Source organism: Chaetodon trifascialis, chromosome 6, assembly GCF_039877785.1.
Source record: "Chaetodon trifascialis isolate fChaTrf1 chromosome 6, fChaTrf1.hap1, whole genome shotgun sequence".
In the NCBI taxonomy this organism is placed as follows: Eukaryota; Metazoa; Chordata; class Actinopteri; order Chaetodontiformes; family Chaetodontidae; genus Chaetodon; species Chaetodon trifascialis.
In genome coordinates this window covers 29206659-29232311 of record NC_092061.1, presented here as the reverse complement: position 1 = coordinate 29232311, position 25653 = coordinate 29206659, and the positions used below count along the sequence as shown (strand labels likewise).

Here is a 25653-nt window from a genome sequence, read left to right as displayed (position 1 = left end):
ACCAGTGAAAGCAACAGGTGGCAATAACTACAACAAGAACAACAGTGGTGGAATGATTCTCATTTTCCAGGACTTAATGAGTGAAAATTTGGCCAAAAGTGGGAAAAGGCTGTTGAGGGAGCAATGAAACCCTTAATCAAGAAGCTCCCAGCCAACAAAAACACAGGACTTAATGAAAAAAAAAAAAAAAAAATTAAATCAACATTTAAAACACTTAGGTTCCGCCATTTAAGTTAAAAAGTTAAAATCCTTCATGGACTCTTCCATGCTACTCTTAAATCTACAGTCAGAGGACAACCCTGCAAACTTTACACTGCATTAGAAATGCATATTATTTTTGTATACAGCAAATTAAATTATGAAAACTGCCAGCAGAGGTTGCCTGCACACTGAAATTTGCAAGCACCCTAATTTTTTTTCTTTTTCTCATATAGGTGGAAAAATGACAGCCCCACCTTCAATCATTCATTCATTCATTCATTCATTCAACCTTTATTTTAACTCGGAAAATACATTGAGGTAGAGACCTCATTTACAATGCAGCCGAGTAAAACAATAAAAACAAAAGCACTTAGACATGGAAAAAGCCAATGACATAAAACTTACATAAAAATGAGTAAGAGGAAGAGCAATAAAAGCCATAGAAGAAGGACCCATTTAAAATAAATAAGATAAATAAAAGCAGCAATGATGAATAAAAACAGTAAAAATGCAAACCATTAATCAAGTAACACAGGAGCACCTAGAAGCATAGTATGAAACGATTAAGGATTTAAATTGCCCTATGGATAAAAATGAGGAAAGCTTTAAATGGCTGCTGTGCAATATGAAAAACTGGATTTTCCAAGATCAGTAAAAACAGCTGGCACGTGCAGCATGATCCAATCACTGGATCGAGTATGATAAGAACCCACATTAAAAGAGAGCATAGAACTAATGTAAGAAGGTAAAAGATCAACAAGAGCTTTATAAATAAATAAAACCCAGTGTCTTTCCCGTCTTACACTGAGAGAGGGCCACCCAACCTTAGTATACAGGTCACAGTGATGGGTGTCATAAGTATCTCCAGTGATGAATCACAAGGCCGAGTGATAAACAGAGTCCAAGGGCTTCAAAGTGGCAGCAGAGGCATGCATGTATAAAATATCACCATAATCTAAAACCGATAAAAAAGTTGCCTCAACAAGCATCTTTCTTCAATGCAGTGGAAAGGAGGGTCTGTTTCTATAAAAGAAACCAATTTTCATTCTCAACGAAGACACAAGCTTGGAAACATGACACTTAAAGGTTAACTTTTCATCAATCCAAATACCAAGGTACTTATACTCTGTCACCCTTTCAATATTTGCACCATTCATGGTAGAGATGATGAAGCTGTCAGGAGTTATGTTTTGTGATCTGGAGAACAACATAAATTTTGTTTTGTCTGCATTGAGAACCAGTTTATGATTATTGAGTGCAACTTGAACATCAGAAAAACATTTTTGGAGGGAATTTAAGGCGGAGTGTGCATCGTTTGCAATACAGTACAATATGGTGTCATCAGCATATAAATGAATCTTACTCCCAGTGACAACGGAGGTAATATCATTGATATAAAGCGAGAACAAAAGAGGCCCCAGGATGGAGCCTTGTGGGACACCTTTTGCTAATTGCACAAGTTCAGATTTACTATCCCCAATACACACACACTGCTGTCTGTCGCTAAGGTATAGCCCCACCTTCATTCAGGAGATCACATGATACAAAATTTTCAATTTGTTATGTAGAGAAGACATAAGTCCTACAGAAAGGACTATTGCCATTAAAGGACATACATAACGCATTTATATGACAATCATATTTTTTTGCAGTATATTTCCTTTTTTTTTTCTGCATGCCAGTGCAAACCATGTGTTGTGTGGAATATGCCTAAAAAGAAGCAACCACTGCACCTGCACCTGAAGATATATCATTAAAGAGAGAATTAGGAAATTACATTTTGTAATTATTATAAGAAGTCTGCCTACGGATTCAAGACTAGAATGTGTTTCCAGAGCAGAGGAACTCGATAGCTGAAGGCTCTGGCTCCCATTCTGAGACTTTAGGAACCACAGGTAAGGCTGCATTCTGAGAATGTAGTGTTCTAGTGGGATAATTCAATTCAATTCAATTCAATTCAATTTTATTTATTTGTATAGCGCCAAATCACAACAGAAGTTGTCTCAGGACACTTTCCATATAGAGCTGGTACAGACCAAGCTCTTTTATCTACAAAGAAACCAACAATTCCCCCATGAGCAAGCACTTGGCGACAGTGGCGAGGAAAAACTTCCTTTTAACAGGCAGAAACCTCGAGCAGAACCAGACTCTGGGTGGGCGACCATCTGCCTCGACCGGTTGGGTAAGAGAGGAAGAGCAAGAGAGGGAGAGTGAGACAGACAGACAGACAGACAGACAGACAGACAGACAGACAGACAGACAGACAGAAATGCAGTCAGAGAGAGAGAGAGAGAGACAGAGAGACAGACATGCAATCACAGTAACAGTGACAGTGGATGTAATAATAGCAGTAGCAGTTGCAGTGGATGTCAGGCAGGGCCAAGGCAGGAGACGCAGCTGAAATCCACAATCCAGATTCAGCCACTGTCCATGGGAACCTGCAAGACGACAAAGCACAGAGACTCTGGGGAAGGAGCTAAGTTAGTAACACGCCGTGGTAGGACATGAGAGCGTGCGGATGGAGAGGGACAGAAGGACAGAGGAGCTCGGTGTATCTTTGGATGTCCCCCGACAGTCTAATCCTATAGCAGCATAACTAGGGGCTGGTCCAGGACAAGCCTGAGCCAGCCCTAACTATAAGCTTTATCAAAAAGGAAAGTTTTAAGCCTACTCTTAAATGTAGAGACAGTGTCTGCCTCCCGGACAAAGACTGGAAGATGGTTCCACAGGAGAGGAGCTTGATAGCTAAATGCTCTGACTCCTGTTCTGCTTTTTGAGACTTTAGGAACCATAAGTAGACCTGCATTCTGGGAATGCAGTGTTCGAGTGGGGCAATAAGGTACTATGAGCTCTTTAAGATAAGAAGGTGGCTGGCCATTTATGGCTTTGTAAGTAAGGAGGAGAATTTTAAACTCTATTCTAAACTTTACAGGGAGCCAGTGCAAAGTGGCGAGTATTGGAGAAATATGATCTCGCTTCCTGGTTTTTGTCATAACACGTGCTGCAGCATTCTGGAGCAACTGGAGAATATTCAGCAACGAATTTGGGCAGCCTGATAGTAAGGAATTGCAATAATCCAGCCTGGAAGTTATGAATGCATGGACTAGTTTTTCTGCATCATTTTGAGACAAAATATGCCTGATTTTTGCAATATTACGTAGGTGAAAAAAGGCAGTCCTTGAAATTTGTTTTACATGGGAGTGAAAGGACATGTCTTGGTCAAAGATGACTCCCAGATTCTTTACAGTGGTGCTGGAGGCCAGCGCAATGCCATCCATAGCTGCTATGTCATCAGAAAGTGACTTTTTAAGATGTTTAGGGCCTACTACTATAACTTCAGTTTTGTCCGAGTTTAGCATCAGAAAATTGCAGGTCATCCAGGTCTTTATGTCATGAAGACATGCTTGTAGTCTAGTTAACTGACTGGTTTCTTCCGGCTTCATTGATAAATATAGCTGGGTATCATCTGCATAGCAATGAAAATTTATTGAGTGCTTCCTGATAGGAAGGAAGCATATATAAGGTGAATAGAATTGGTCCAAGCACAGAACCCTGCGGAACTCCATAGCTGACTTTAGTGAGCACAGAGGAGTCATCATTAACGCGTACAAACTGAGAGCGATCTGACAAGTAGGATTTAAACCAGCTTAGCGCAGTTCCCTTAATGCCAATGAAATGTTCCAGTGTCTGCAATAGGATGCCATGGTCAATGGTGTCAAATGCAGCACTAAGATCCAATAAGACTAGTACAGAGACAAATCCTTTATCAGATGCAATTAGAAGGTCATTTGTAACTTTAACCAGTGCTGTCTCTGTGCTATGATGCACTCTAAATCCTGACTGGAAATCCTCGAATAAACTATTATTGTTTAGAAAGTCGCACAGCTGATTGGCAACTGCTTTCTCAAGAGTTTTTGAGAGAAAGGGAAGGTTGGATATCGGTCTATAGTTGGCTAAAACCCGTGGATCAAGAGTAGGCTTTTTCAGTAGCGGTTTTATCACAGCTACTTTAAAGATACTGCTAGTACGAGCTCTTTAAAATAAGATGGCGCCTGACCATTGAGAGCTTTGTACTTAAGGAGAAGGATTTTAAATTATATTCGAGATTTTGCAGGGAGCTAGTGCAGAGAGGCTTTTATGGAAGAAATATGATCTCTTTTCCCAGTTTTTGTCAGAACACATGGCGCAGTGTACTGGATCATCTGGGGAGTCTTTAGTGACATACTAGGGCAGCCTGATAGAAAAGAATTGCAATAATACAGCTTGGAAGTAACAAACGAATGCATCATTTTGAGACTGGATATGCCTGAGTTTACAATGTTACATTGGTAAAAACAGGCAGTCCTTGAAATTTGTTTTACATGGGAGCATAAGGTTATATCCTAGTCAATCATAACTCCTAGACTACTTACAATGGGTGCTGGAACCCAGTGCACTGCCAAGCAGAGTAGATATATCATTAGATATTGAGTTTCTAGGTTGTTTATGGCTAACTACTTTAACTTCAGCTTTGTCCATATTTAGTAACACAAAGTTGGCGGTCATCCAGGTCTTAATGTACTTAAGACATGCTTGTGTCATTCAAAACAAAATTCTTCCAATTCCTCTCAAGCCTTCATGAATGTTGCTTAATTTGTGCAACCTTCAGAGAGATGGACCCTCTTTTGGTCTCTTCAGGAAGAAGAGATGCTGGTGATCCTTTCTGACCAGAGTGCTGGACCTCTTCCCTGTGGGCTGACTTAAAATTATCACTGATGAGGCCAACCCCTCTCTAGTCATCTGCATACATGTTGGAAGCATGTGCAAGCCTGCAGTTGTAGGGGAGGGAGTAGAGGAGGACTCAGCCCTGTGAGAAGCTGGTATTCAGGGTGAGGGTTAAGGAGGTGTGGTTGCCTATCCTAACAGACTGGGGTCTGTTGGTTAAAAGTCCAGTATCCAATTAAGGAGGGAGGTGTGGGTCACCAGGTCACTGAGTTTGGTGATCAGTTTGCAGGGGATCATAGTGTTTTATGCTGAACTAAAGTCGATGAACAGCAGTCTCACATAAGTGTTAGTGTTGCAGAGAGGATTGAGTATCATGCATTGGAGATGGCATCCTCTGTACTTCTGTTCTAGCAGGAGACAAATTGGAAGGAGGTCCATTGTGGGTGGTAGGCAGGTTTTGAGATGAGTTAGGACCAGCCTCTTGAAGCACTTCATGATGCTGGGGGTGAGTGTAACAGGGAAAAGTCATTAAAGTTTGCTTTAGTTGAATGGTTAGGTACTGACATGATAGAGGTGGTTTTATGGCACGTTGTGATTGTCACTGTGTTTGATGTTAGTTTGTGGGATTAGGGCTATGGAGTGCATTGGGTAAGAGACTCCCATGGGAGAGTGTGAAAATAGGAAACGATGACAGGAAACGGGCAGACACTTGAGGGAATGCATTATTTCATTGATGTGAAACATGTCTGTAGTTCTGTGCAGACGAGCTATTGCACACACATCTCTTAAATCTCAGTAATGCATTTTGTAGATCCTAGCAACGAGCTAACTCACTGGCTGATGCAACTCAGAAAGTAAGCTCAAAGTATTCAAGAAAGAAGCAACCATGCATTTCTCAACAACCCCTGTGCATGTTTGCTTACGCATTCCAGCAGAGGTTTTCTTCCTCTGTTGCCTCAGAACAATGAATTTACTCCATGGACAATATTTTGGTTTGGAGGGTGTCAACACTGTCTGTATTTACAAGAAGAACAGTTGTTTGGAGGTCTATTTATGTCCTCTGACTGCAGGTGACTACCTTCCTCCCACCCTGACATTCCACCTTCTCCCTATCCCTTACTAAATACAAACAGGAAAAACTAGTTTTATTGTCTATGTGTGAAGGCAAAGTCAGAAACAAGTGAAATGCAGCTTTAAAAATGAATCCCAGTCAGAGCTCAGGTATCCATTGAAGACCCTTTGGCAAGGTCCTTAATGCAGCTTGCCTACCTCAGTATTAGTGAAGCCGTAACTTCAAGAGTCATACAGGCTAAGACGTCTCCTGGTTCAACAAGGTCCATGTCAGGCGTTGGGGAACCAGAGTCCCAGGCTACTGGAACTACATGTACAGCAGAAAAATTCTTGCTACCAGACAAGTAACCCTAGAGGGAGGGGGTACATGAAGAGGATGTGGGTTGCTCCAATATTCCAAATTGCTATCATAGGTAGAAATTGATGAGGTACAGCATCAATGATATGGCAAGGGGGAGCCAGTATGACATGTCAGAGTGGAGGTACAATCATTCTCCTCACACTCCAAGATTGGGTGCCAAACCCCAGCAACTGACACACTTAACATGATGGCAACTGGACCTGATTGAGGGTCATGGCTAAAGCACCCCTGGACCCGAGTGATGAAGTACCCTCTCAAAGTCTGCTTGAAGGAGCAATATCAAAGCGGAACCACCATCAGCCACCTGCTCTGCATCAAGCTGTATGCCAGGAATGAGTGAGACATCGACTCCCAGATCCCAGACTCCCAGACGTGTCAAACTCATTTCACAAAGGGCCGTGTGGCTGCAGGTTTTTCCTCCAACCAATCAAGAGCACGCAGTCTGACCAATCAGCTGTCTGAAGACTGAGATCAGCTAATGAAATGAGTCAAGTCCGGTGTGCTGCTGCTTGGTTGGAAAGAAAATCTTCAGCCACTTGGCCCTTTGTGGAATGAGTTTGACACCTGTGCTCTACAGCAACAACACTGCGATGTCATTCAGACAAGATAAAAGTGGGTGTATGGTATCAAAGAGAGGGAAGATCAGAACCGACGGGGTTGAATGACCAGAAGAGAGCATTGCAGATGTTCAGGACAACTACAAATACCTTGGGATACCAAAGACAAATGGGAACCACGAAGAGGCTGCAAGGAAGTCAGTCACAAAACTTAGGAGGAAGGCAGATCCTGAAAAGTCAACTGAATGAGAAAGAACAAGGTCTGCACTATCAACACATACACACTGCCAGTCATCAGATAGCCCACTAGTATAATCAGCTGGCCAGGAGGAGATAGAAGCGACGGATATCAAGACAAGGAAGCTCCTTACAGTGCATGGAGGGTTTCATCCCAAGTCCAGCACCTTGAGACTGTATACTAAGTGGACTGAGGGAGAAATCCCTGTCCAGAAGAGGGATAAAGATAATGCACAGAGCCCTCAAACTCCCAGGCCTCTGGTGAGGACCTGAACTTGAGGAAAAAGACACACACCAACCCCCTTTGAGTGAGGGGGGAATTTTTATTTTTATTTTTTTTTATACATAGATAGATAGAGCAGCTAGTTAAACTATGATGTAAAGAATAATACTTTCTTATAAAAGCAAACAAAAACAAACAAAAAAAAGTTAATCTGTCTACAGTTTCAATACCAATTAAGCTGAAATGGTGAGTGAGCAGAGGGCAAACTTGATAACATACATAGCCTTATGTGGATAGCTACTTTAATATGGTCAAAGAACCTCTTTCAAATAATCATAATAACAATTAATATTTCACGAAGATAATATTTAAATAACAAAAATGATTTTGAAATATTCATTTCTTCTGGGAGGGCCTTTGAAAATTAGATGGCCAAGCCTTGTCCATCTAATTGCTTTACTGTAATCAAGGTATCAATTCTTTGCACAGTGTAAAAATTGTCTTAAGAAGACATTGTGACTGTTGTGCATTATGTGGTTGAATTTCAGTGAGAAGGTGGCAGGTATGGTATAATCAATCTCTTTATGGCTATATGTTCTATTTCAGGTCAACATGTTTGTTGAGGGATTCCATGATGCCATGTTGCTGTATGCTATTGCCTTGCATGAAGCCATGAAAAACGGACACAGTAAGAAGAACGGAACAGAAATCACCTCACGCATGTGGAACAGGACTTTTGAAGGTAAAACAAACAGCTCAGTGTGAATCAGTAATGACTGCCTCACCATTATTATTATTAGTGCCATCAAAAATATCGCGTTATTAAGGCGTTAACGCAAATCAATTTTAACAGCGTCATTTTTTTTATTGCGCGATTAACGTTCTTTGTGACCTAGTGAACTTGTAGTTTTTTATAAGCTGTGGCCACTGCTAGTAACGTTACAAAATCTACAGGATCCGATTGTAAACCGGAAACAAAACAATAGACACGTCCCACGCATGTTTTGGTCTCACCTGCTCGCTAGCTGTGAAAGTGTAGGCGGATGTCAAGCACGAAGAGCCGAAATGGATGCGAACAAGATTCTGAATGGAAAGTTTAGTTTCAAAAAGTTGCCAGATGGGTCGACTGACAAGACCAAAGTTTGGACAGAGGCATATGGATACCGCAACTAAAAACAAGCTTACTGCAGACATAGCCAAGTAATGTTCATTCTTTCTGGAGAGAAATAAGAGGCTGCGTTGATAAGCCTCTGGTGAATAAATAAATATGTTAAAAGTGTGACAGTGTGTGAGATTTGATGCATTCAAATGTGAATGACTGCTCAAAATGAGAATGTTAGTGTGAAATATAACACTACACGTTGTTGTTTTCAATAAAAAACATTTGCACAAAGCAAGCCTATCCACTTTTCCATGTTGATAACAGTATTAAAATGATAATTAATGGGACATTTAGAATAGATAAAAATGTGAGATTAATTTGTGATTAATTGCGAGTTAACTATGACATTTGTGCGATTAATCGCGATGAAATATTTTAATCGATTGACAGCACTAATTATTATTATTATTATTATTATTATTATTATTATTATTATTATACTATCAACGTTCCTATTGTGAAAATTACACAACATATAAGTAGAGTTATTTCAGATATACTGAAAATAATATACCATCGCAAATCTTGTAAGAGTCAAGTTCCTTTAAAACCATCATCTCAAGGTGTAAATACCAGGTGTGTAAACTGTTTGGAAAATGAAACATCAATACAGTCAATACTCTCAATGTCATGCGCGCAAGGTTTAATACCTACTTAGATATGACACAGAACCATACCGCTGTCATTCAGCATTAACAGTTAAAAATTCCTGTTCAAGCCACAAAGTGTCATGTTTCAAATACTTATATGTGTCAAAATAGACACACATAAGGCCCAGGCACTGCACTTGCTCTTCACACCAACTGCAAAACTTCAGTTTGAGTTTGTGCCATTTGTGTTGACTATGTAATGTTTTGATTTTTTCTTTTTAATTTAAGAGGCGCAGGCCCAGCAGTCAAGCTTGGGCTACTAGTGTTACAGCTGCAAATTGAAATGCTGGCATAAGAATTCTTGCCCATCTAAATTTTTATGTAAAATTATCGATATGAAGGTCAAACCATGAAGATCACAGAAAGCCTTTATAGCATTTTAATAGTCCCTGTCATACAGAAGAACCCAACTGTGGGAACAGTTACATCCACTGTCACTGTTACTGTGACTGCATGTCTGCCTGCCTCTCTCTCTCTCTCTCCCTCTCTCTCTCTCTCTCTGTCTCTCTCTCTCAATCTCTCTCTCTCTCTGACTGCATTTCTGTCTCACTCTCTCTCTCTTGCTCTCCCTCTCTAACCCAACCGGTCGAGGCAGATGGCCGCCCACCCAGAGCCTGGTTCTGCCTGAGGTTTCTGCCTGTTAAAAGGAAGTTTTTCCTCGCCACTGTCGTCAAGTGCTTGCTCATGAGGGAATTGTTGGGTCTCTGTAGATAAAAGAGCTCGGCCTGAACCAGCTCTGTATGGAAAGCGTCCTGAGACAACTTCTGTTGTGATTTGGCGCTATACAAATAAAATTGAATTGAATTGAATAGTTATTGGAGACAGACCGAAGAGATTACTCTCATAGTATTTCATTAAGTTGGATTTGATCTAACGGGCTGTGACTGTTTCTGTGATTTCTTGTCGAGACTGTGAAAGCTGTTTTTGTCAATGCCCCCTCTGCCACAGCCTGCTATAAACCACTTTCCAGGCAAGGTGCAGCTCATCTTGGACGAACCTACGGCTACTCACTTCATGGCAGTATTAAACTTCCTGTTTGCATTACCCAAAGCATGATTGAAACTTCTTAGTTTTCTTGTCCAACTATGGCTGGAACAGAAATTCACAACATAACATTCACAAAAAAAAAAAAAAAAAAAAAAAGCTTGATCACTGAATTTCCACCCTGCACTTATCACATCAAAAAGTAAAACATACCAAAGGTAACTAACAGCTTCTCACTGGCCAACATACTAACAGACAAAACTGGTCAATGCAGATGTGCCTTGCCAAGTGTAAAGAACTTTGCAAGATGTCAGAAACACTTTTTGTGGAATAAATGAACACATTTTTTCTAGTCACTTCTGACCTTACAAGAGCAAGTTTAAATAACCATGACTCACACACTCACAATCTCAAAAGCAAGTGTTTTGACTTTGGAAAATTCAGCAACTAGCTACAAACTTGAATGTTCAGCCTGAAAGCTTGCTCCTGTAGATACAACATTAAGATTCTGGGGATACCCACAGGAGAAGAAGATAAACCAACTGAATTCATTTATAAATTCATCCCGAAGTTGCTTGCAACAGAGCACTTCCCAAAGCTGAAACTTTGCCACGGCCAATGGCAACCCCTGGAATACAAGGGGGAAGGAGGAAGACTACGGTCATCCTCCTGGATTAATAACCAGGTGTTTTGTTTCAGCATTGTGCCTTTCGGGACATGATTCAGGCACTGCATGATGAAGGAGTCAAGCATAGCCTGTGTTACACCGCGAAGCTATGCATCCATTATCCAAACCGAGCATCCACTATCTTCACGTGGTTTATGAAATTTATTCATTCTGTTACATTACTTTTTCAGTCATGGCAAGTAAGAAAAATTTTGCTTTTGTAACTGTACTGGATGAATATTTTGATTATGTTAAGCTGTGCCCCTAAGCTGAGTTCCCTGTTGAATATAATTTCATAATATCACAGGCTGTGCAAAACCTCTCACTGTTTTTTTATATTGCCATTGTTGTGCCAAGTATTATGATGACATGGAATGTACAGTAAGTAAGCATTTACTTATTTGCATTTGATGTTACTTTATACCTTCCCCACCATTTAACATCTTACTGCATTTCTGAAAATATTGCACTTTTTACTTTGTACCCAACAGCATGTATGGTAGAAAAAGTTTTTCCAGATCTACTACCCTGCTTCACCGAAACCTGGCTTGGTGAGCACATTGCAGACAGTATACAACATCTGCCTCTCTCCCAACCCCTAAGAGCAGACCACATAATGGAGCTATCATGGGAAACAAGGGGAAGAGGAATCTATTTTTACAATAACAAATATAAATGTTCAAATATAACAGTGATAAGGATAACATGCAGTCCTTACTGTTTTCATTGACACTATTCTGTTTCATTTACCGAGATTTCTTTGTTTTTTCTGGGCAGTTTTCCCATCTTAGGCCTGTATTAGTGAGTCATTACAACACCTAGCTGATCAGATAACTTCCATGAAGCACAACACCCAACTCCCTACTCACTGTTCTCGACCAAGTGCACATTCAGGGCCGGATCTATTAAGATCCCAATTTGCGTGTACTAATTTGCTTGTGCAATCTAGAATTTTGCACGTGGGGCTGAACCACGGTTTGCGGGTGATTTACTAAGAGTGATTGCATAAATGTCAACAGGTGCAAACGTGTTGGAGGCACCTTTGCGTGTTTCATGGTTTGCAGCATGGCGAGTTTGGAGAGAAGAATGCGCAAAGTGAAATTCGACCCTATGTAATTAGAGGTGTTGGTAGATGAAGCCAATAAACTCTTAAATGTGCTACGACAGACTGTCGGACAAAGGAACGCTATATGGGAAGAAATTTGTGAAAAAGTAAATGCTGTTGGCAAAACGATGCGAACAGTGGATGAAGTAAAAAGAAGATATCAAGATATCAGAAGACGAAAAAAGAAAAATTGGCGTACAATAAAACTTCTGCAAATAAAACAGGTGGAGGTATTGACCAGCATTGAGGAACAGGTGCAGTTGATGTTCTGCAGCAGCAAGTCACTGGAATTGCCAGGTACTGTATGACACACTGGACCAAACAGCAGAACAAGGTAGGTGCACAATAATACTGTACAAACAGACTTTTTTCTGAAAAGATATTTATTTAGTAAGGGAAAAATGAATATACCTCCTGTGGTTACATTTTGCTGTCTTTCAAGTCAAATCCAAAACCCTAATAAAAACCATTTCTTTTTTACACGTAGAATCTTCATCAGAAGTCCAGCCATCCCCCCTCAAATTCCCCCAGAGCAGCTGCCACCCCTGCAGACCCTCGAAAGGGCCCAGAGGACATTGATCTGGAGTTGCTGCAGGAACAAAAGAAACAGTCTACAGCCCTTCAGACAATTGCACGGAAGATGTAAGCGCCGTCATCGTTGGCACGTGCGGTACCAAAAATTTTAGAACTACAGCCTAATACATTTTCTGACTGAAACAATGTATCTTTGGTGGCACGGTGGAACAAGTGGTAACACTGTCGCCTCACAGCTAGAAGGTCCCAGTTCGAATCCCGCTGTGGGCGCTGGTGGTGTGTCCTCCACCATGCCTTCAGTGCCTGCTGCTTAAGGAAAAGGGGGTTTTCTGCGTGGAGTTTGCATGTTCTCCCTGTGCTCACCTGGGGTATCCTTCATAAAATACCCCCACTAAAAACATGCAAGAAGATCACCACCTGACTAATGGTGACAAAGAGCGTTGGGTCCCCAGGCGCTGCTGTCGGCTGGCAGCCCACTGCTCCTGGTCTGCCGTGGAGGAAGGATGGTTCAAATGCGGAGGAATTAATTTCACAGGAAGCATGGCATGAAGCATGTAGTGTGCAACATGATGTGTGATGTGATAATAAAAAGTACTATTCTTCTTCTTTAATGTGATTTTGCAGGGCCTAACATAATTAGACGGTAATGAGCATTTCCTTGATAATGTTTGGAATTTAGAAAGTAATGTCAATCATCTTTTTTTCAATAAATGTTGATTTGCTTAACTTTGCAATGCTCTGCTCTTCAGTTTGTTGGGTCATACTAACCAGAGGGAACGGTCTTGCATTTGCATTCCAATCTACAAAATACCCATGTGTTGTTGGGGATATTTTCGTCCGTTTTTTTGGCCATAACTTTTACTGTGTTTCAGCAAATTGAATGGTTTTTAGGGAGATTTCTTACTTTAATGCAATTTTTTTAAATATGATTTTGAATTTTTCTAAAAGTCAATGATGCAGCTTTGGCAAACTTGCTACCCTAGTGTGGTTTGAGCCACTAAAGCATACAGCTGTAAAAAAAAATAAATAAGAAATATATGTATATATATATAACTTTTTTTTTTTTTTTTTTTGCTTAAATCTGTCAATCCACTTCTTCAAAACTACCAAATCTGGATCAAATCAGGATTCTACCCCTTTAGATGCCGACTTCATAGGTGATCACTGATTTGGGGAAAAAACATGCACAAAATGACTTATTTTTAATATAAAGTTCTTCAAAACTTGTTTCCTTTTACCTGTTATCACAGTCATGGATTTTTCAAAAATGAGTAACAGTACTGACATGTTGCATTTTCAGTTTCTGTGCTGCATCAGATTTTATCTTTAAGCCACATGTGTGGCTGAAAACAGATATTTAAAAAAAAAAAACAGCTGTAAAATATATCAGACGAATATATAGGTGTATTTCTGCATTATTGAATGAAAATAGAAAAATGCACATACCAAACAGCTCACAAGAAGTGACTTCGAATGAGATTGCTGCGTGTCTGCATCCCCGCAATATTCGGTTGTTGCTCCATACGTGGGGGGCAGGTCGGCGTTCTCCTCTGGTATGGCATCATGCTCCAGCCTGTGTTGCATGGCGATGTTATGTAGCATGCAGCAGGTCACTACAATCTGGGACAATTTTTCTGGCCTGTACAGCAGTGCTCCAGCAGTGCAATCCAAACAACGGAACTTGCTCTGGGGTATGCACTGTCACCTTAAGAAACATATGAATCAATATGAAACATGCTCTTGTTGTTAATGTAATAAATTATTTTACAAAAGATTTTACAAATTGACTCAGCTACAAGCCAGCCATGTCCAAACTTGCCATCTCGCAACTTGGAAAACAGAAAACTGTTTCTCAGAATGAAAGAATCATGTACTGACCCGGGATTTTTTGCCACTACGTTGGTAATGATCCCTTTGGCATCACAAACACACTACACATTCAATGAATGCGTGTGTTTGCGATTTCTGTACACATGCTCAGTGTCTGTGAGGGGCACAAGGTGTACATGGGTGCAGTCAATTGCTCCTATAACTCTGGGAAATACAGCTACTGCAAAAAAAGTCTTGTTTGGTCTCATTCAATGAGTGCCAAGTGCGTGTAAACCTAATAAACTTGGCCATCCGGTGCGACATGGCATTTAGGACTTAGCACATCTGAAAAACGGGATTAGGAGCTCCCAGCTGTAATAGCCACCGTATGCTGGAATGACCCAGAAAATGTAAACTTGCAAGGAGTTATGTCATTGCAGGTATTGTGTGACTCCTTCTTGTGGCTGGCTCCAAATCCACTTCCTGCAACAGTTCCAAAATGGCAATACTGGATAGGCGATATGTTTTAATGAGTGTTTCCTCGTTCATTCCAAAAATGTTCACATGACCTCCTTTTGACACGTGTTAAGTATACATAGACGCAGTTTCCATTAGCAAAATTGCTCTCAGCTTTGATAAAACAAGTTGCAAGTGCTAAATTAATATATTTACATTTTGTCCTCCCAACAAATGCACAATGGCGTGTAAACGCCCCATATTGCATATTCATGGCGGCAGATGTACTAACTGGATGCAGACCGCTATTTTGCACCTTTAAAAGATGCAACCCTTAGTCTGCACTGATAGTAAATCAGTTTGGACCTATTTTTGCGTGTGCAATGAGTTTGCAGACGTTTTTATTCACGCAAAACTTTAGTAGGTCTGGCCCTCAGTGTACAGAAGCAAAGAAAAGCTACACTGAAAAGCTGAAAAGCAGGTTTTCAGCTAACTTTCAATTCAATTCAATTCCATTTTATTTGTATAGCGCCAAAACACAACAAAAGTTGTCTCAGGACACTTTCCATATAGAGCTGGTACAGACCAAGCTCTTTTATCTACAGAGACCCAACAATTCCCTCACGAGCAAGCACTTGGCGACAGTGGCGAGGAAAAACTTCCTTTTAACAGGCAGAAACCTCGGGCAGAACCAGGCTCTGGGTGGGCGGCCATCTGCCTCGACCGGTTGGGTGAGAGAGGGAGAGCAGGAGAGAGAGCGTGAGACAGACAGAGAGAGACAGAAAGAAATGCAGTCAGAGAGAGAGAGAGAGAGAGAGAGACATGCAGTCACAGTAACAGTGGATGTCAGGCAGTACCAAGGCAGGAGACGTAGCTTTAATCCACAATCCAGATTCAGTCATTGACCATGGGAACCTGCGATACGACAAAGCACAGAGACTCCGGGGAAGGAGCTAAGTTAGTAACACACCGTGGTAGGACATGAAAGCGTGCAGATGGAGAGGGACAGAAGGACAGAGGAGCTCGGTGTATCTTTGGAGGTCCCCCAACAGTCTAATCCTATAGCAGCATAACTAGGGGCCTGAGCCAGCCCTAACTATAAGCTTTATCAAAAAGGAAAGTTTTAATTCTACTCTACTGCCCTACTGCCTCCCGGACAAAGACTGGAAGATGGTCCCAGAGAAGAGGAGCTTGATAGCTAAATGCTCTGACTCCTGTTCTGCTTTTGGAGACTTTAGGAACCATAAGTAGACCTGCATTCGAGTGGGGTAATAAGGTACTTTGAGCTCTTTAAGATAAGAAGGTGCCTGACCATTTATGGCTTTGTAAGTAAGGAGGAGAATTTTATACTCTATTCTAAACTTTACAGGGAGCCAGTGCAGAGTGGCTAGTATTGGAGAAATATGATCTCTCTTCCTGTTTTTTGTCAGAACACGTGCTGCAGCGTTCTGGAGCAACTGGAGAATATTCAGCAACGAATTTGGGCAGCCTGATAGTAAAGAATTGCAATAATCCAGCCTGGAAGTTACGAATGCATGGACTAGTTTTTTTTGCATCATTTTGAGACAAAATATGCCTAATTTTTGCAATATTATATAGGTGAAAAAAGGCAGTCCTTGAAATTTAACGAATTTAACGATCTAACGAACCTGCTTCAGTGTCAAGAGGCCTGCAGGACATCACCAGCTACAGAAAACTAACCCAAACATTCACATGCCTCACCCACTCAGGTTCAGACATCACACCACCAACTTCAACCCCTGCCACCCCCTCAACCCTACACTGACCACCCACGTGTACCGTGATCTGTGAAGTGGATGTTTGTCAGCTCATTCATACACAGAAGATCAGGAAGGCGTCAGCCTCATGTTTGAAAGCCTGTAATGACCAGCTGACCATCACACAGATTATTGGAGCTGTGTGAATTCAAAACTCTCTCAAATACTATTCAGTTGCCATTTTTAAACAGAGACCCTGAAATACTACTGTAAGGATGATCCCAGGTTATGCTGCCTTTGCTTTAACAACTTTTTTTTTTTTTCACATTGTGGCATAATGTGGCCCCATTGTGTGATTTTAGTATGCTTGGTGTCCCATAAGCAAAAGAAGCTTAACAGCGGCTTCAGACACAAATCATCATCACACAGGACCATCGCCCTGCATGATTTTGTGATGAGGGGCTTCTCTCACTGTGTGTGTGTGCTTGTCTCTCTTGCTCTCACAACTGATAAATATGTGGAATAAGTATGTAACTAAAAAAACAAACAAACAAACAAACAAAAAAACAATCACAAACAGCAGTGAATGTGTAACACAACAGTATTGTGCCCCATCCTGCTAGCTCACTCACCCCTCACACAGACATCGACAGACAGCATCATTTTTGCTTCCTCCACTGCTGGCTTTAAAGCAGAACAACAGTTCCATCCCATTCTGTATTTTTTTAACACAGCTTTTTTATACAGAACAACAAGATGGAATAACATCAATATACCAGCCTTGAACAGGCTGTATAACTGTTGTTAGTCCATCTGAAAGTCAACACAGGCCTTCTGCTTGAACCCCTGCTGCTTACTTACCTGGGAAACAGGTCAGTGGATGATGCCATCAACAGGGGACTGTACAACTTCCTGCGAAGTGCCTTAACTCCCTGGTGACATATGTAGGGATCCTGTTTGTGGTACTCAGCTTAGCATTCAGCACCATCGTCCCAGAAATCCTTAACTCTGAATTCACACAACCTCCACCTGTCAGTGGGTTAAATTTTTCAATTAAATTCAGTTCAATTCATTTTTAATTAATACAGTGCCAAATCACGACAAAAGTTGTCTCAGGACATTTTCCATATAGAGCAAGTCTAGACCACACTCTTTAATTTATAGAGACCCAATAATTACACCCATTTGGCGACAGTGGCGAGAAAAACTTTCTTTTAACAGGCAGAAATCTCGAATGGAATCACTCTATGGGTGGGTGGCCATCTGGGTAACATTGAGAGCAATGAAAAACTGGAGTCAAATTCCTTATATGTGTACCCTACTCATACCCAAAAAAGCTGATTCTGATTCTGATCAGAGGCTGCTCAATTATCAGCGTATCTGATCTACTGCCTTCAGGTGGCAGCAGGAATTTAATGAACTAAAGGAGAAGCTTTTCATACTGAGTAGAGCATTTAAATCTGCAGTTTGGAGAGTGTTTAATCAGAATAGTTTATTTATAATTCAAACACTATCCATTTATTGCTGATGATTTGCTCTAAATATATAGTTTGCACTTGCTGATAAAATCACCAAAGTGGCAGCAGAGTAACATTATACCAGACACAGACATGACTCCAAGATGTCAATTCTCTCAACATCTAAAACACAATTTTTCACCAAATACCAATAATAAGCTTTTTCACAGCTTCATTTAAATGGACCTCCGACCTGTTTGTGCCTTGTCACCACAATACCATACAGACAGGTAATTTCAAGATAATGAAAATACCTAACTGTCAAAGCACTACCAACACTTGTCATTGCACCACCACAAAAACAAAGTCTTATCGGTGGTAATTCATGGTCATCGAATGTCCTTCAAGTCCTCTGCAAATAGGATACAAATAGGTGTATAGTAGAGACTGAGAATTCTCTTCCCACACTTGAATCTGTGTACTAAGTTTCAAAGTTGAATAGCCCTACGTCTCATGGTTTAAAATGTATTCATACTTACTGTTGGGTTAGGTTTGACAAGCAGGGTTTACTATCAATTGGACATGAAGTGACTCCTCAATGATGTTCTCATTGTTTCCATGATGTTTGACAGGAATTGCTGGCCAGGTATCCATAGATGTCAATGGTGACAGAAATGGAGATTTCTCTTTGATGGCCATGACCAATGTTGAGGCAGGAACGTATGAGGTAAGAAGAAGCAAAATTCCAACATTGGTATGATCTATCCCCAAGGTGCTCCAGTACTTAAGAGCTGTTCCTAAGATCATTAAAGTGGTATACAAGAGGCCCCCTAACCTATGTAATATGCCAGTGACAGCTGCCCCCTATTTCCAACAACGCCATTTCATGCAACTGCTCAAATACGCATGTGGATTTGCATACATCAGTCAAATCTCCAGGTCTTTGAAATTTTCTATCTGAAACAATATAAAGTCCAGTCCCGTGGCTGCACACTTTTCCAAGGCAAAATACAAAATTTCCACTTTCACATATGTGGGTATTTAGGTAATCAAACATCCATGCAGAAAGGGAGACATATAATCTGTGCTCTTTAAATGTGAACTCTTAATTTTGACAATGTCTGTACCTTGCCACATCTCTAACAATAACACTGCCATTTTGTATATTTTGTTCTTCCTTTTTGAACATTCTTCTTTACATATGGTGTTACTTTTTTTCCTATAACAGATAAATAGAGGCACGACGAGTGGGTAATATATGTAATGGCTATTTAGTCCTTTATAGAGTACAAACAGTTGGGGGTACATGATTTGTATATACTGTGATTTTCTTTATGTACATTTTGTAGATATAATGTGGATATACAAATGTATGTATATCATAAGTCTGAGGAAGAGTCTTTTACTTGGATGTCACAGCTAATAGAAGTCCTTTTAATGGGAGCTACTTGGTGTGCGGATCTGTTTCAACTATCCCCAAGGTGCTAACATCTCCCCTAACAGGCAGAAGATGGTGAATATGCTTGTGGAAATTTAACTAGATGATTGTATGGTATGCTAATTTACAGGTGGTGGCCAACTACTTTGGTGTAAATGGAACTTTTCAGCTGCTGCCTGCCTTCAGTACTGACCATTTCACTCTGAGAGGAAGATACAATACACATGCAGAAATACCAGACAAATCATGTAAATGAACACTAATGTTCAGTGAAATCTCTGAAAATTGACTTGGAATTTTTACATTAGCTACAGTGTATATGATGGGCTAAATGTTTTAAACAATAACTGCTCTTCCAAACAGGTGGGCTAGGAGTATCAGCTTTGACTGGAGTCATAGTGGGAGCTGTTCTGGGAGCTGCTATGCTTATAGCATTCTACTTTTTCAGGTAACAATAGATGATATTTACCTTGTGATTTATACTGATACAGCATTCTCACATTCATATACTGTCTGTCAAGAACTGTCTACTGATGTCACGCTCAGGGTGGAAAGCTCAAATGCTATTGTCAAAAGGATAATCTTGCACCACCGTGTTCCAGGTTGCAAGTCATATACTTGTATAGAATAAAAAATAGTTACTATTTCACCGCTCCTCAATTGATAAACAACTGAAAAGACAATGGATCGTGAAATTTTGGAATGATATATTTCAAGGTAAAACAAAATGTTTGATAACCTGTTAGCAATCTTTAGACAACAGCTAACATAAGCATTCAACCACTTTCTAGCTGACATTATTGTTTGATAAGATAACATGACTGTTTGGTATGATAAGATATGGTAAGACTTTATTGATCCCACTCCGAGGATATTGAGTCATTACAGCCAGCAATATTAAAAACGAAAAAACAGTGCAGTGAAGCGAAGGTGAAGTGAAGGGTCAAGATAAATAGCATGAAGGACACAGAATAAATTTGAACATTATGAACAGAATATAAAAAGAATAGAATATAAAAATACCAATTTACATAAAAATACAACTGCCCATAAGAACTACCAATGCCATTTGTTGAAATTGCACTTGGGAAATACTGTTGCATGAAAAGAACATTGAATTGCACAAGTGTATGTATATCTGTTTGTATATATGTTTCTAAAAAACACTGTTGCCAATGTGGGTAATAAATACAGTGTTATTACACAGTTGAAAACAAAAATTTATATTTTTAATATAACAAATTAAAAATTACACAAGATGTAATGGTATTTCACCAGATGTAATGGCTAATGTGAGAATGAATTAGCATAGATAACAGTAATGCAAAAAAACAAACAAACAAAAAACCAGGAGGTTTATGATGTAGAATTGGGGGATGCTGGAATTGAACAGTGTGACAGCTGTTGGGATGAAGGACCTGCGGTAGCATTCTGTCTCACATACTGGATGCAGCAGTCTGTTACTGAAGGAGCTGCCCCACTGTCTCATGCAGGGGGTGAGATGGGTTGTCCATGATCAATGTCAGCTTGACTAACATTGTCCCACCTCCATGGTGGTGTCCAGAGGGCAGTCCTGGACAGAGCCAGCTCACCTGAAAAATTTGTTCAGTCTTTTTTCCTCCTGTACAGAACATCTGTGGTGTTTGTCCAGTCCAGTTTGTGGTTAACACCCAAGTATTTCTACACATCCACAATCTCAATATCCAAACTCAGGATGATGACCAGTCCAATTTGTGGCATTTCCCTGTGGAAATTTATCACCATCTCCACTATCTCCCAATAATGGCTTTATCATTGGAGAACTTCTGGATCTGACAGCTGTCAGTGTTGTGTCTGAAGCCTGATGTGTAGAGGGTGAAGAGGAAAGAAGATAGCATTGTCCCCTGTTGACCATGCTGCAAACTACCACATCAGACATGCAGTCACGAAGCCTCAAATTTTGTGCCTTGTTGGTTAGGTCATTGATGGTCCATACAGCAAGATTGCAGTCTACTACTGAGCAGTGATGGCTGGATTGAGTTGAAAGCACAAGAGAAGTGAAGAAACATGACCCTCACTGTGCTTCCAGTATTCTCCAGGTGGGAAAGGATCTGTGAAGCAGGTAGATGACTGCATTCTCCACACCAATGCCTGGTCAATATGCAAACTGTACGGGGTCCAGCTCGCTGCTCACCAGGTGACGGAGGTGGTTCAGTATGATCCTTTCCACCATCTTCATCAGGTGGGAAGTTAAGGCTACTGGCCTGTGATGCAAGTTGTCAAATTGTCAGTATCCTCCCCATGTGGACTGCACAGCACTTCCCAGTAAGTGGTCTCAAAGCAGTCCCTAAGTGCCATGCTGGACTCCTCAAACCATCTTCTCAGGTACTTGATGGTTGGTGGTTGTTTATTCACTAAGGGTATGTATGCAGGGAGCAGATGAATAAGGTTGTGATTGGAACGGCCCAGAGGGGGGACGAGTGATGAACTGCAAGCATCCTTAGTACTTGTCCAGTGTTGTATTGTCTCTGGTGTGGCATTTAACTTACTGGGTGAAGGTGGGGAGAGTGGAGGACAGGTAAGCGTGATTGAAGTAATTAGAGAAGAGGAGGAGGGCCTGGAGGTGTCATGTCTGCAGCGGTGAGACCACAGTGTGCAGGAGCTTGCATGTTGCTGCTGCATCAGCCGGCAGGGGGATGTACACTGTTATCACAATGACGTGCCATAACTCTGTCAGAAGATAATATGGCTGAATGCACTGCTCTTTTACACTGATGTGCCTGGGTTACACCATCTGTTGTTCACAAATATTGCTATGCCCCCCCCTTTTCCTCTTTTCCTCCTCGCTCTCCTGTCTGCTCTCAGCAGTTGAAAATTGTCCTGTGAAACATGCAAGTCTGGCATGAGTTCATGGAGCCAAGTCTCTGTGAAGCAAATGAGACTAGACTCTTCCATCTTATTATGGAAAGATCTCATGTTCCCCATAATAAGAGACGGTATGGATGGTTTGTGCCGTCATACATTTTCTTTTATACTCCCTTGAATTTAAGGTTATGGTAGACCCCAGGATGCAGGGAGGTGAAGGTTTACATGCCGACTGTGGGTAAAAGGCTTAAAAATGTGTTTCACTTGGTGAAAGATTCATCTTTTCATTTTTTTTCTTTGGAATGGGGTCAGTCTGGGTATGGTAGGTTTCAGGGTTGGAAGTGGATATTACAGGGCAATTTATGCCAACTGGTTGGTGAGCCAGAAGACAGGCCCTTTTCCACGCTCTCCTTATCTTTTTTTATTTCACATTTGCATCACCAACTCTGAGCACCCACTCTCTTGCACTATTATTATTATTGTTATTATTAATGTGTATAGCATTAGGGGTCTAAGCCTGCGGACCCTTACTGTCCTTACTTGCCCTGGCCAGCATTTGAACATCTGATTTGCTCAACAACCTTTGACCTTGATTTGAAAGGTGATGATGACCATCACACAGTCTGCCTGCTATAGTACTGTATGCATGTGCAGTGTTTCCTCTACGATTTTTTTCAGGAGCGGGGGGGCAGGCTCCCTGGGGTGCCTTGGCGGCATAAACAAATGACACTTGACTACAGGTTCTATTTTTACAACCTATTTATTGAATGGCCAGTTGAAAATTGCTTTTTAAAGGCAATATGTGTGTGTGTGTGTGTGTGTGTGTGTGTGTGTGTGTGTGTGTGTGTGTGTGTGTGTGCGTGCGTGCACGTGCATGTGCGCTGTGTCTGTAACCCCCGCTCCTCCCCCTCCTCCCCTCCTCCCCTCCACCACACATCATATAGTCGACCAATCACATGTGGCTTAAACAGAAAAAAAGTTGAAAAAAAAAAAAAAAGCGGCTCTCGCTCACTCCGATTGTTCACGTGAAAGAGTGTCCAGTCTAAGTAAGTAAAAGATATTGAGCTGTCAGGAGGGTGTTTTTATTCCACACCAAACCAGCAATTGGTGAGTGACAATAGTGTCCACATGTTGCAAGGCCATATTATGTTTGACACCTCAAAAATGTTCAAATTTTTCTATGCATGTACACTTGCTTGAGACACAAGCATCATATGCATGCACAGTGCAAGTCACATGCACACAAGGCCCATGTGTAATGTTCATATAGGTTGCATCCAAGCACAACAGTAGTTTTTGTGTGAAGAAGTTGTCAAGACATGCCTGTCATGCCTTATGTTATGTTATATTGCAAGCAATATTATATCCAGTGCATTTACTTCCAGCCCTAAATAAATAGCCCTAAATAAATGTTCAAGATCCGTGGTATTTGTGGTAATGTTATCTAGGAAGTCACTGAATGCTAACATTGGCTGTTAGCTGTGTGGTTGAATATTAACTTTTGCTATTTTGCTGTCTAACAGTAGTTAATAGCTTCACTGTTCCTCAACGGTATCAAATGGGTTATCAAATATGTTGCTTTACCTTGAAATATGGCCCGATGTCACTCAGGATTTTCCCTTTTATTTGTCTTTCAGTTGCTGATCAGTTAGGAAGACATGAAATGATAACAATTAAAACAACAACAACAAAAAAAACAACAACTGTGCTAGCTGTTTAAGCACAGTCCATGTGTGTAGGTTAAGGCAGAATAAAACAAGTTACTTTGTGACATACAGTGGATTTTTACAACACAGATTTCTCTACTATTTTGCTGAATAAGATTTTAAGATAACTGAAAGGAATGATCATGAAAGTGAAAAGTCTGAAAAAAAGATTTTACCTTTAATAATATTTCATTCCTCTGCAGAAAAAACTACAGGATTACCATTGAGCGTCGCACACATAGTGAAGAGTGTGATACTGGGAAGCACCGTCAGTTGCGAGAGGACTCCATCAGATCGAACCTCTCAGCAGCGTGATTGGCAGCAGCAGCAGTCCTTTCACATAGAATAACACATCTGAATGTGACCAAAGACTTTGTAGTGGTTGCCAGTGGTTCCATGCTGTTAAAAGTTAGATGTTTTGTGTTTGTGTCTTTTTAACAATTTAACTTTTTATAACTCAGGACAAAGCACCACTTACTTCGATTTTACTGTATAGAAAGGTATATGATTGTTTTAGTGAATGGAAAGCTTTGGTCATAATATTCTTTAAGTTTTTTGTTTTTTTTTCTTGAGACTTTGTTTATTTTATTTTCAGATTGTGGTTACCTGTGCTGTGAATGATTCAGAACTGACAGTGTATCTGCATTAGCATGCATTAGTAGGGTGGGTGAGGTCAACTTTTGGCCTCATTTTCATGGTGGTAAACAACAATACCCAAGCAAAACATTGACGAAATGATAAAACTAGTGCTAACCAATAAAGAAGGGACATGGGCTAGAGCTATATCTATAGACTATAAGCTACTGATATTGAGCTACTGATATTTTCATCTGACTGTAACCTTGCTGAGATTCAGCAGATTCCATACAAATCTATTTTCTAATTCCTAACTGAGCATATGTTGCTCTTAAAATGAGAAACATTGTGTCACATGTCATCTTGAATGCACACCTCTTCTATGCCTTTTGATAGCCTGATTTTCCTTTAGAAATGAGTCTATTTAATAAATTGAATTGCTACCTGCATAAGAAATTGTGGTACTACTTTTCGAAAAAGCCTGTTTTATAAAGTATGCTTTATCGATGCTTATTAATTAATTATTAGTGCTTTATGGAACATTAATAAGAACAACTTGTGTTGGGGGGGGGATCATCTGATCTTCTGAGTGCTCAGGTTGGATCTAAGCGATGGCCAGAGATACAAAATTGTAGTTAAAGAAACACATAATGAGTTTTTTCCCTTTTTTTTTCCTTTTTTTGAACTAAAACACAAAGCAAGCTCCCTGCTAAATGAGGATAAACACAAAAGGTGTTGTTACTAATGGATTATTACTGACACATTCATTAATCAATGACATTAGCAAAGGCATAAGTTCCAAATTATAAACCGCCTATAAAATATTTAGAATCATATAGTGGAATCATAAAAAAATTGTGATATTCATGATAGTTGATTATATGTATGAGTTATAAAGGCATTGTGAAATGCTTTCCATATACAGTATGGAAAAAAGGTGTTTCACTACACATTTGTGACCTTTAGTTTTATTTAGCTAACTCTTTGGGTTGGGTCATTTGGGTTGTGTTATTCATACAGTATTTGAGGGTAAAGGTTTTTATAGAAGGCCACTGTCGCCAAGTGCTTGCTCATGGGGGAATTGTTGGTTTCTTTGTAGATAAAAGAGCTTGGTCTGTACCAGCTCTATATGGAAAGTGTCCTGAGACAACTTCTGTTGTGATTTGGCGCTATACAAATAAAATTGAATTGAA

At 40.4% G+C, this 25653-nt stretch overlaps 1 protein-coding gene across 1 annotated transcript in view; it reads left to right on the top strand.

Annotated features, from left to right (window-relative positions):
• Positions 1–24910, top strand: part of npr3 (natriuretic peptide receptor 3) — a 65146-nt gene extending 40236 nt beyond the window's left edge. Inside the window, exons 4-8 of the mRNA XM_070963641.1 lie at positions 7961–8096; positions 18529–18623; positions 19465–19582; positions 19698–19782; positions 24088–24910. Of these exons, the coding sequence (XP_070819742.1) occupies positions 7961–8096; positions 18529–18623; positions 19465–19582; positions 19698–19782; positions 24088–24199 (546 nt within the window). The 3' untranslated portion in view covers positions 24200–24910. The remainder of the gene's footprint in view (positions 1–7960; positions 8097–18528; positions 18624–19464; positions 19583–19697; positions 19783–24087) is intronic.
• Positions 24911–25653: the final 743 nt, after the last annotated feature.